The following is a 13,048-nucleotide window of genomic DNA, read 5'->3' as shown; positions in this document are numbered from 1 at the left end:
TACAAACTCCTGTGAGGAAAAACAAAAGATAGGTTTCTTTGTTAAAAGAACAGTTTTCAGCTACGCACTAGTTCAGGTGACAGAAGAGAAAGAGATCAAAGAAAGCATTTTCTCCTTAGCCAGAAACAGAAAATTTAGGACAAATTTTAAAGTACAACATCAAAAACTAAGTACAATGTCAAATTTAATGATAACTTGGATTTAAAACAGGAGCACATTTTACATTTGCTCTATACAAAAGCAAAGACATTTTGAAGCTATAATAATTTAACAGATGCTCCAACAAAAACTTATTTTATTAACTTGAAAAACTTACTTTACTCTTACCTTTATAGAGTCACTCAGTCTCAGAGAGGGATGTATATTTTTCAGTCATTCTTTCCTGTATATATATACCCATACATTATAAATATACAAATATATTTATATGCTATACACGACAATACAAATATAAGTTGTATTCTGCAAATAAATTCAAGGATTTGTAACATGTCTAAGGATATATTCCTCATAGATATCAAAAATTTACTGTATAGCCCTGGCTGGTGTAGCTCAGTGGATTGAGCACAGGCCTGCAAACTAAGGGATCATGGTTCGATTCCCAGTCATCAGGGCACATGCCTGGGTTGCAGGCTAGTTCCCAGCAGGGGACGCATGAGAGGCAACCATACATTGACATTTGTCTCCTACTCTTTCTCCTTCCCTTCCCCTCTCTCGAAAAATAAATAAATAAAATATTTTTTTTAAAAAAGTGGTCCCCAGCTTCTGAGTCTTACCATGTAACTCTCCTGTCATTGTGAGTAGCCCGCCTTAGCCAGTGGCTACTGCGCAACTGCAATTCAAGAAAGTTCACAGAACGACAAGAGAGCACCTCCAGAAGCCTCACGCATTCTCACTGATCTCGGGACGTGCTTTTCTTCTTTTAGCTATGGCTCCAACAAAGCAAGTAAAGCGGCTTCTGTTCTCTTATATTCTCTGTGGATGCACACGGAGCTCCATAATGCCTACAAGAAGGTAAGAGGGGCTAAAAAGGCACAGGGTTGGGAGGTGGGGGGTAGAAGGGGACTAAATGGTGATAGAAAGAAAAAATACAGTAAAAATTAAGTTAAAAATATTTTAGAAATATAAAAGCCCGTGTCATAGTCAGCAGAATCAGACCCTAATGGTCTGCTTCACTCACCCTGGTGAGAAATCACTAAGAACTGCGTTTGTGTGTGTGAAAATGTTGTTACCCTTCACATTTTTGTTTGCTTATTCCAAAGGCTCAGTTTAAGAAGACAGATTTCGTCAACAGCCGGACTGCCAAAGCCTACCACTCCGTTAAAGACTGAGGCAAGTGAAACAGGGCTCTCAGAAATACCAACCTCACCATTCTCAGCCACAAAAAAACCGCAAAGGAAAACACCTATTTTTCTACTTCCCAGTTCAAGAAACTTCAAGAAGAGTCTGCCCTGTTTTTATCCTTTTCTGTTTCCATGGTCCCCCGAATCCAGACAACAAATCATCAGGATATGATTTTATTGGACTTCCAGAAGATTTTCACAAGTTCACCACAAAAAGGTATTGGCAACAGGCTGTCTGCTGCCCCCCAGTAGTGGTCTTCGTGATCTGGGCGCGCAGTGCACGGCCGCCGGGAACCGAAATGGGGCTTCTGTGGAACGGACGTTAACGGACTAAATAAGGAAAGAAGCTATTACAACATTACAGTTTTCTAAAGTTTCATTTACATTTGTATTTTCTGGTTCCCGGGTTTTGTCCCTCGCACACACATCACATCGCTGTGGAGCTGTGAGCGTGTGGTTCTGCGGTGTTGAAACAGAATAGAAATGAGAAATATTCCCTGAGTTACCCAGGAGCAGATTTAATGGCAAAACTGTTTGTTTGTTTGTTTGTTTGTTTGTTTGTTTGTTTTACTCTGTGCTTGTTTTTAGCCTCTTAAATTTTTCTCTAATTTTAAATGAACTTAAGTTTAGATCACAGAACATGCCTGACTGTAAGAAAAGGAATTGAAAGGCAGTGATAGTAGCAGATTGAAAGCCTTTCCACAGAGAAAGGCAACAATGGCTCTGAGATGTAATGTTTCCCCTAAACGTGGAATAAATGAGGTTTTTGCCCAAGGAAATACTTTACCTATACTAACAGCAGTAAATGCAAATCTCTTGTGGACAGTGGCATTTGGTGTCGTCTATTTCCTGGGCCTCTTCAGTCACGCAGTGGGCTGCTGAAAGAATGGACTCTATATTTAGCTGCGGACGAACCAGGGCCTCTCAAACGGCTGGACCCATACTGGCTCCAAAAGCACAGCTCGGTTTAGTGAGTTACGTTATCAACTGGTCCAGCTTTGCCTCACATTTAAAAAATAGCACAGAGCCACGAAGTCTCATGCGACCTCGCTCCAGCTATTATTTTAAGCCCGGGAAACTCTACAGAAGAAACATGAAGAAGTGGTTTTGAGAAGGAACATGTCTAGACCACCCAGAAGAGATGGGAGAAGTCCTGATGTTGGCCTCTCCACTGCAGTTCTGTTATACTTTGCTTTTTTTAAAAAAAAAAAAAGAATTGACAGTGTTTTTTATAAGAAAATACAATAAGAAGGAAAAAAAATCTTCATTTTGGCAGAAAAGTGTAGTAGAAAATAGACTTCCATTTTCAATTTGAATGTCTTTATTATTATACATTTAGAACTTGAAATTTTTTTCAATTTTAACTGCTCAGTGAAGAAGACTAAAGTTGCTAACCTAGTTTAAACTTAACTTATTTAGATACCAGTTTTTAAAATACTAAGGAAAGAAATTCTCCTTTTCCAGAATTTTGACAATAAGCATTTGGAGTATCTTTATCCCTCCAGATGACTGATATATGTTAAGAAGTTTCTGTATTTTTCAAGGTACTAGTGGAGGCATCAATAAAGTTTAATACAAAATGAGATAAAATAACGCCTGCATTGGTGTCTGTATCTAATTTGTGTATATGGTTTGATTGACGTGACATTTGAAGATTTGACCTTAGAAACTGTAACTTGAATTGTTAAGAGTGTGATACTTCCTGCTTATATTTCTCCCCTAATTAAAGTCCTAAATTCTTTACCTAAAAACACTTCCTATAAGAAAGATGGAAACAGCTAGTGACTAAAACATGTGGTAGTGGAAGGACATGCAAATGAGTTCACCACTGTTAGACTTTAGTAAATGGACTGAGTCTGTGACCACAAAAGATAGGCTATTTGATCCCCATGTTTTGTTTTGTCACCCTGTTTACGAAAACCTCATTCCTTTCCTGTCTGTGAACATTTCTGAGGGAGGTCCTTGTGTGACCGTTGATCAGTTTTGGTCACGGGTCTACACACAAAGCTCTCCTGTGTCCTGTGTGTCCCGGGCCATGCCCATGTCATCCAAGGAACTAACCTCGGGGCTGGGCCTTTGCATAGATCTGTGCTGAGTTCCAAAGGGCTGCTGCCTCACCAGGAATTCTCACCGTTCTTCGGGAATACGGGATACTGTTGACCTGGATTTCTGTACCTGAAAACATTTGTTTATACCTCATGGAAACAACTCAAGGATGCGCTGACAAAATAGAGAGGGAATTAACATGTCAAATTGAAAAACTGACAGTACGAGTAGATAAACTACTTTAAAACCAGTGCAATCATGCTCTGCAGATACAATCCCCGAGAAGAAAAGGGAAATGGGAAATACATGTTTATAATGTATGTGCACTACAGTTATAAATGAAATTCCCTTTGAATAACATATGCAATGAACTTACTGCATTGGAATGAGGAGGGCGTCAGTATATGTTTACTTTGAGCAAAATTGCAGAAGCCTTGAGTCACAGAATCTGAGGATTAAGAAGGAATTTAGAGGTCATCTGGTTAAATCCGCCTTAGAGTATCTTCTTGCATCAGAGGACTCAGTTCTTATTAAAGTGACAGAGAAGAAAAATATGCAGTCATTCATTCAACTAATGCCCAAAATGACCCTGGAACTGGTCCATCTTAAGAGTCAGTAACCGTTGCATTAACATGTTCACTCTGGGAAGGAAAACAGATAAAAAAGGAAACAAACTTTTCAAAATAAGATTTTGTTTTAGGTTTAACATTTTAGTTTATACTGATACTGACCATTTCATCTCTTATGAAATTCATCTTTTTAAGGACCTTAAGAAGAAATGCTTTCTCTTTTTATGATATATTCAAAGCTCTCACAATGCTCCTCATTGGCCTAAGAGCTGTTGAAAACAGGAGCAGAAGGGAGAGCATTCTGAAAGCCCTAGTTTGGGAGACACCATTGAAGAATTCGGGTGATGTTTAGCCTGAAGAATGGTGCTGTGTTACCTGTCCTTAAAGGCTGGCAGAGGGCAGACCAGGGGCAACAGGCAGAGACTTGTGAGACTAGCTCAACAATGGTGAATATAACGGGCATGACTGACAGCATCCTCATGAAGTATGTATATATATTTTTTATATTTTATACGTGACATAACCTGAATAGATGGAGGTTAAGTCACATTCCAAAGTCCCACAGCTAGAAGGTGCAGAGGGGCTATATGAAGAGGGGTGGGGGTTGACAAGGTTCTGTGGGAACCAGGAATGACAGACATGTGTCTCCATGCTGGGGAAATGCGGGATCCCTTTGGCTTGTCTCCCTTTGGAGAGTTCAGAGGGCAGTCTGGAAAGGTTGAAGAGGACCGATTCTAGAAGCAGCCACCCCAGCTCAAATTGTGACTTCTCCACTTACTAGCTGGGGTACGTTTCCCACCCTCTCTGAGCCTCAGCCGTCTTTATCTGTTATATGTGAATCAAGGTAGCTGTTACCTCTTTGGGTTGTTTGGAGGATGAACTGTTTTCCTAATTATAAAGCACTTAAAACAGTACCTGACAATATGTCCTCAATAAATGTGAACTAAATTTTGTGGAGTTCCCTGGTTGGGGGGAAGGGTATCTTTGCTTTTATTTTTTGGTCCATCTTTTTTGAATTTCTTTCATTTGGGTCGGTTAAAAGCCCCAACTTCCCCCTTACCTACCCATTTTATACACACGCTTGACCCATGCCTTGGAAGGCCAGGCAGAAATGAGGAAAACAAATACAACCCAGAGAAGTGGTGTTGAATGTCTGCCTCAGAACACAAGTCCTTATGTGAAAAGAAATACCCAAGCTTGGCTTGTGTAGCTGAGTGGATTGAGCATGGGCTATGAACCAAAAGGTTGCCAGTTTGATTCCCAGTCAGGGCACATGCCTGGGTTGTGGGCCAGGTCCCCAATGGGGACCACATGAGAGGCAACCACACACTGATGTTTCTCTCCCTCCCTTCACCCTCCTTCTCTCTCTAAAAATAAATAAATAAAATATTTTTAAGAAAAGAAATACCCCATACTCAAATTTGAGAAGGGCCAAGTTACACAAAGATTGAAAAGACCTTGATTGTTAGATTCCTCAGGGTCCCTAATAGGCAGTGCCCACTGTGAAGTGTCCAGGAAAGGACAGAACGGAAGGATGCATGTCTCACACCTTTTAGAGCCATAAACAAGAGGACAAACTGTTTACCTGGTTCACAGTCTACTCCAGTTCATCTTGCTACAGCCAGAGTTAGTCATGAAGAGTCTTTAGGAAAATCAGAACATCAGTGATTTCAGTGGATTGAGGACGAGTTCCTGAATGTTTTGCTTTGTTCCCACCGGCAGTGCTGCTAATCTGCAGACAGGATGATGACTGAAAGGTAGTCATTAGCCCCGAGAAGCAGGTTGAGGCAGCAGCAGACATCCTCACGTCCGGCTGAGCAGACCTCATAAACCTCACATCAAGATGCACTTAAATCTCTAAGAAGCCTGGTTTCCACCTGTGTGCTGCTAACACAACGCGTCTGGCAAGGGATGAGAAGCAAGTCCAAACTGTTGCTGATTTTCTCACAGCTATAACAGGATCTTCTTCCCAGAAACCACTAATCCCTTGGGTGTTTGTTTTAGAAAAAGGAGGGGGAGGGGTTCCATTTTTAATTCTATCTTTCAACATACCTGTGTGGAAAACTTTGTGCTGAAGCTGAAAGCCAGTGAGAGGCGCCGTTATGAGTAATTGCTCTCGGATCTTAGTGAAACTGGCTTCATCGTGACGGGCAGTCACTGTTTACAGAAAACTTTGCTTCACCTCGGAAATGAAGTCATCAACTTCACAGTGAAGGTTAAGGATCTTCTGGAGTATGTCATTCCCCTGAAACAATAAATGGGGTGAGAAGCACAGAATCATTAAGAAGATAATCATTTTTAGCCAGGAGTTGTCAGAATTGATAATAGTGCATGAAAATTCTAACATTTAGAAAATTGATCAAAAATTTTTCCCAGGAATGTGTTTCTTTTACCCTTTGCTCTAATTGGATATTTTTTTCAGTTCCTAATTTTAAAAAGAGAGTAATCTGTTTTGTGCTGTTACAGAAGTAGCTTTTTATAAGAATTTGTATGGACATAGCATATCATCTCATGTTCTATTTCTCCTGCTGAAGCTTATCACATAGGATGCTTTATTTGCATTTGAATATCAAAAAAAAGTTCAAAATGGCTTAAGCAATAATGCTTTTGTTGTAACAAAGACACGAAGTTTTTCTTGTAACAGGAAGACCAGGTCTAGACATAGGCTTGGGTATTGCATCGGCTCAGTAAAGTCGTCTAGAACCCAGCTTCCTCCCAAGTTTCTGCTCTGCCATTCTCGACTTGCTACCTTTTGTGTCCTGGTTGATTTATTTCACGTTGACAAAATGGTAGCAGCAGCTCCGAATGCCCCATCTTTATGGAGCCATTTCCACAGGCCAGAGAGTAACGTTTTGTCCTGCATCTGTTTTTTAATAAGTATAGAACTCTTTCCCAGAAGCCTCCATCAGACATCTCTCACTTTAGATTGCTTGGAGTGACATCACTTGTCCACCCCTTAGGCCATTCCTGGCATGAAAGTGAAACCCGTGTGTCGAAACCAGTCACATTTCACTCAGGGTTGGGCCTGCCTCCCTGAGCCTCATCGAGGATGAACATACAAACAAAGTCAGGGTTTTACTGAGTAAGGAAAAGGGGCTGCGGCATAGCCATCCAACCTTGCCTGCACTGTGTAGGGACACTGGGAGAAGGGAGAATTCAACATTTTTGGCAAACTGATTTCCTGTGGCCTGGAAGATAAGTGTTCTCTGAGAGGGGGGAGGCTAAAGGAGCCGCTGTTCCACCATGGCCATTGTTGCACTCAGGCAAAGAGCGATGGGAGGGCAAGGACGTGCCCTTGTAGCAGTGCTGGTGATTTCCAGGAGAATACTAATAGAAGATGGTAAAGCTGCCATTCAGCTGAACAATAAAGGTGGGATAAAATCGTTTCAGAAGCTCCTATGCCTCTTCCACTCTGTCCATGATATCTGCCACTTTTCACCTTTGACTACTAATTATGGAATCTTGAGTTACACCCTCATTGACCAAAATGTCTTGGAAGAGAGTTGACCTAAGGCTAGATGGTTGGGAAAACCTTCACTCTCCTCGAGGAAACATTAATGTAGCTGAGTAGAGAGAACCTGAGTTTCAATTCTGACTTTTTTTTATTTTTAGGAATCGTTAGTCCTCACAGTTTTAAGGGTTAGGAAGAAGGGTGCCCTTTTTCTTTAAAAAAAACAATTTAAAATATTTTTCAGTTGATGCACACTATCCTGTTAGTTTCAGGTGTACAACAGTGATTACATATACAACTTAAGAAGTGATCACCTCAGTACATCCAGCACCTACCTGACACCATACACGGTTGTTACAATATGAATGACTGTGTTCCCTATGAATGACTGTGTTCCCTAGGCTGTACTTTACAACCCGGGACCATTCTGCAACTACGAATTTGTACCTCTTAATCCTTTCACTTTTTTTTTTTTAAAGATTTTATTTATTTATCTTTAGAGGGGAAGGGAAGGAGAGAGGGAGAGAAACATCAATGTATGGTTGCCTCTTGTGCGTCCCCTGCTGGGAATTGGCCTGCAGGGAACCGGCCTGCAACCCAGGTATGTGCCCTGACTGAGAATCGAACCGCGATTGTCTGCTTCGCAGGCCCGAGCTCAATCCACTGAGCTACAACAGCGGAGCTTAATCCTTTCACATTTTTCACCCGTCTTCCCACTCCCTCCCATCTGGCAACCACCTGTTTGTTCTCTGTACCTATCAGTTTCGTTTCTGTTTTGTTTGTTCATTTGTATTTTGTAGATTTCATATATAAGTGAAATCATATTTGTCTCTCTCTGACTTTATTTAGATAATACTTTCTAGGTCCATCCATGTTCTTGCAAATGGCAAAATTTCATTCTTTTTTACTACTGATATTCCATTGTCTATATGTACATCTTCATCCATTTGTCTATTGGTAAACACAGGTTGCTTGGCTACTGTACATAATGTTGCAATGGACACCAGGTGTATGTCCTTTCCAATTAGTGTTTTAGGTTTCTTCAGGTAAATACCCAGATGGAGGATTGCTGGGTTATACTGTAGTTCTATTTTTAATTTTTCCAGGAACTTCCATGCTCTTTTTTGTAGTGACGACACCAATTTACAATCTCACCAACAGTGCATGAGGCCTCCTTTTGTCCACATTTTTGCCAGCACTTGCTATTTATTGATGATAACCATTCTGACAGGTGTGAGGTGATGTCTCACTGTGGTTTTGATTTGCATTTCCCTGATGATTAGTGATGTTAAGCATCTTTTCATATGTCTGTTGGCCATCTGCATGTCCATTTTGGAGAAATAATCCTCTACCTATTTCTTAATTGGATTGTTTGGGGGGTTTGGATTTGTGTGTGTTAAGTTGTATTATGAGTTCCTTATATTTACAAAATGTATCTGTTCCTTATCAGATGTACCACTGATGAATATCTCCCATTTGGTAGGCTGTCTTTTCGTTTTGTTGATGGTTTCCTGTGTTGTGCAAAAACTCTTTACTTTGACGTGGTGCCATCTTTTATCTGTTGTTATTTTAGTTTCCCTTGCCTGAGGAGACAGACCCCAAAACATTGTGCTAATGGTGATGCCAGAGAGTTTACTGCCTGTGTTTTCTTCCAGGACATTTATGGTTTCAGGCCTTACATTGAAGTCTAATGTACTTTAAATTTACTCTCCCACATGGTGTAAGAAAGTGAGTGATTCAGTTTCATTCATTTGCATGTGTCTGTCCAGTTCTCCCCTTTATTTAAGAAACCATCTTTATCCCATTGCCTCCTTTGTCATACATTAATTGACCATATAGGTGTAGGGGGTTTTCTGGGCTCACTATTCTGTTCCGTTGATTTATATGTCTGTTTTTATGCCAGTACCATGCTATTTTGACTGCTTTAGGTTTGTAGTGTAGTTTGATATCAGGTAGCATGATACCTCCAACTTTGTTCTTATTTCTCAAGATTGTTTTGGCTATTCAGGGTCTTTTGTGGTTCCATATACGTTTCTAGATTTTTTTGTTATGATTCAGTGAAAAACACCATTGATATTTGATAGGGATTCATTGAATCTGTAGATTTGGGGGGGTAATATGGACATTTTAACAATGTTAATGCCTTGAGCATGGCATATCCTTTATTTGTATAGTTTTCCATTTTTTTCTTCAATGCTTTAATAGATTTCACACTGCAGATCTTTTACCTCCTTGTTTAAATTTATTCCTAGATGTTTTATTCCTTTTGATACAGTTGTAAGTAGGTTTGTTTTCTTAATTTCTCTTTCTGATAGCTCCTTATTGGTTTATAAAATGCAGCCAATTTCTGAATGTATCCTCCTACCTTAATGAATTCATTTATTCTAATACTTTCTTTGTGGATTCTTTGGATTTTTTTTTCTCTATATACAGTACCATGTTATCTGCAAATAAAGACAGTTTTACTTCTTTCTTTTCAACTTAGATGCCTTCTATTATTTTTTGTCTGATTGCTGAAGCTAGGCCTTCTATCTTTAACAAAAGTGGTGAAAGTGGACATCCTTATCTGTTGCTGATCTTTAAAAAAAGAGCTTTCAGCTTTTTTAATCATTGTGTATGATGTTAGCTGTGGTTTTACTGTATATGGTCTTTATTATGTTGAGATAGAGTCCCTCTCTTCCCACTTTTCTGAAAGTTTGTATCATGAATGGGTGCTGAATTTTCTCAAATGCTTTTTCTGCATCTACCAATATGATACTATGATTTTTATCTTCAGTGTATTTGTGTGGCATATCATGTTAATTGATTTATAGGTATTAAACAAGATTTGCATCGTGGGAATAAACTCCAGTTGATCATAGTGTATGGTCTTTTTTATGTATTGCTGAATTTGGCTTGCTAATATTTGGTTGAGCATTTTTGTAGCTGTGTTCATCAGGAACATGCCCTGTAATTTTCTTTTTTTGTAGTGTCTTTGTCTGGTTTGGGTATCAAGGTAATGCTGGCTTTGTAAATGAGTTTAGGAGCTTCCCTCTTCTTCAGTTTTGTAGAATAGTTTGAAAAAGATAAGTATTAATTTCTTGGAATGTTTGATAAAATTTAACTCTGAAGCCATCTGGTATCAGGCTTACATTTGTTAGGAGTTTTTTAATTAGTTATTCAATTTCATTAGTAGTTATCAGTATGTTCCAGTTTTCTGTTTTTTCCCTGATTCAGCTTTGGAAGATTTTATGTTTTTACAAATTTACCCATTTCTTCCGTGTTATCCAATTTGTTGGCATATAATTGTTCATGGTATTTCCTTTTTGTTTTAAAGATTCTATTTTTTTCTTTTTTCTTGTTTTTAGAGAGAGAGGGGAAGGGAAAGAGAAAGAGAGGAAAAGACATCAATGTGTGGTTGCTTCTCAAGCAGGGACCTAGCTTGAAACCCAGGCATGTGCCCTGACTGAGAATTGAACTGTCAACCCTTTGGTTCTCAGACCAGTGCTCAATCCACTGAGCCACACTAGAGAGATCAATTGTTCATAGTATTTCCTGATAGTCCTTTGTATATCTGTGGTGTCACTTGTCACTTCTCTTTCATATCTGGTTTTATTTACTTGAGTCTTCTCTCTTTTTTCTTGATGAGTCTGGCTAAACATTTATACATTTTATTTATTTTCTCCCTTTATATCCATCAATATTTGCTTTTTCTAGTTAGAAGCTGGCGCAAGTTGTATCCTCTTGTTGGACTGATCCCTTTATCATTATGAAATGTCCTTCTTTGTCTCTTGTTACAGCCCTTGTTTTAAATTCCATTTTGCCTGATGTAAATATGGCACCCCAGCATATTTTTATTTCCATTTGTATGAAATACTTTCTTCCATCCCTTTACTTTCAGTCTGTGTGTGTTTTTTGATGTGAAATGGGTCTCTTGCAGGCAACATCTGTACAGGTCTTTTTTTTTTAATCCATTCAACCACACTACATCTTTTGGTTAGGAAACCGTTGTGTAGCTGCTTAATTGAAGCTATATTCCAAGCTAACACTGGCCGTAACTTAGGACAACAAGTTTGGGGTGGCCTGATGGCAGTTATAGTGCAGGTTGAGATCTGTTGCCATTCATGCTGAGCTTGCGGCCACTCTGCATGAGATACATAGGGTGAATGCTGAGGCCAGCTGATGGGGTTTGTAGATCTTTGAGAGATTTTCGGAAAGTCTACAGCTGGAGCCAAGGCAGACTGCTTGAGTGGCCCAGGCCCGGGCTGGGGGGGTCATCTCGGAATCCCCAGGGCAAGAAATGCAGACAATATTAACTGGGTTAATGGAGAGAGCGTGCAGATTTGGTGGCCACCTGTGCCTGATGGCTGGGTTGGGGAGGAACTCAAAAAAGGAGCCATGAGGCCTGGCAGTGCCGCCATCCATAGAGAGAACTGCCCTAACCCATGCCCCCGGGGCCCCACCCTGAGGCTGGTCAATTCAGTTCCTCCCCATATGCCTCTGACACTTTTGAAACTGTCTCTCCTGCCCTGGAACTTAAGGTGACAGAGTTTGTAAGCAAGTGAGTCTATCAGTGGGCCCCCCAGAGGAACACCTAGGATCCCAGCAGCCCTCCGTCTCACTTAAACACAATCCCTGCTGTTTTTCACAGCCCGATGTTGTGTGGGATCCTCTTCCTGGCCCTAGTGCCCTGGGCTGGGGAGCCCAGTGTTGGGCTGGGACCCCTTGCCCCTCAGAGGGGACCTTCCAGTTCTTATTTATCACATGTGGGTTTGGGACCAGCCCGTTTCTCATCTGACTCTCCTACCAGTCTCAGTGTGGCTTCTTCTTTATATTCTTAGTAATAGGGCTTCTGTTCAACCACTCTTTAGGTGGTTTTCAGTGGATTCTATAATTTAGTTCTAATTTTGATGTGGTCATGGGAGGAGGTGAGCACAGCATTTACTGACTTCACCATCTTTACCAGGAGTTTTTCTGGCTTCTGACTTTACCTCTCACTAGCTGTATGACTCTGGGGAGTTATTTTAAATTTCTGACCTCTGGTTCAAGATGGAGGTGTAGGTAAACACACTTCACCTCCTCACACAACCACAGAAAGAATTAAAAATAGACCTCAAAACAAGTAACACCCAGAACCATCAGAAATGGAGCCATATGGAAGTCTGACAACCAAGGATTTAAAGACACCGTATTCATCCAGGTGGGAAGGAGGGTGGAGTTGTGGAGACGGGGAGACAGGCGTGGGGATGCGGTGTGACACGAAGAGGTGGCAGTGGTGGAATTTGTGGTCCCACATTCACGTGTGCTGCAGACAAATCAGGAGGGATTCCTTGGGAGCGGGCGATCCCAGCCTCGGGCCAGACTTCCCAGCCCCAGGTTCCAGCACCAGGAAGATAAATCCCCATAAGTTCTGGCTATAAAAACCAGTAGAGGTTGGGACGGTGAAAGAAACTGCCAGTTTTCAGGAGACTCAGTTTAAAGGGCCACACAGAAATGGAACTTACACGGACCCACCCCCTCTGGGATTAGCACCAGGGCAACAGCTGGAAGGGTGCCAGTCACACAGGGTAAGTGCCAGGCAAACCTCCAGAAGCCACAAACTTGTCCCCTCTCTGAGCCCTTTCCCCACACAGAACCACAAAGTGGTGAAACAGATTGCC

The 13,048-nt window shown here is 40.8% G+C and overlaps 1 protein-coding gene across 2 annotated transcripts in view; it reads left to right on the top strand.

Moving 5' to 3' along the window:
- PKP2 (plakophilin 2) overlaps nucleotides 1-1,485 on the top strand; it is a 79,511-nt gene extending 78,026 nt beyond the window's left edge. For both annotated transcript variants that reach the window (XM_037139717.2, XM_037139716.2), the window contains exons 12-13: nucleotides 927-1,014; nucleotides 1,263-1,485. In XM_037139717.2, coding sequence (XP_036995612.1) covers nucleotides 927-1,014; nucleotides 1,263-1,331 — 157 coding nt within the window. In that variant the 3' untranslated portion in view covers nucleotides 1,332-1,485. The remainder of the gene's footprint in view (nucleotides 1-926; nucleotides 1,015-1,262) is intronic.
- Nucleotides 1,486-13,048: the final 11,563 nt, after the last annotated feature.

This window comes from Artibeus jamaicensis, unplaced genomic scaffold, assembly GCF_021234435.1.
Source record: "Artibeus jamaicensis isolate MK-2021 breed Jamaican fruit bat unplaced genomic scaffold, CSHL_Jam_final contig_233, whole genome shotgun sequence".
Taxonomy (NCBI): domain Eukaryota; kingdom Metazoa; phylum Chordata; class Mammalia; order Chiroptera; family Phyllostomidae; genus Artibeus; species Artibeus jamaicensis.
This window is presented reverse-complemented; position numbering and strand designations above follow the sequence as displayed.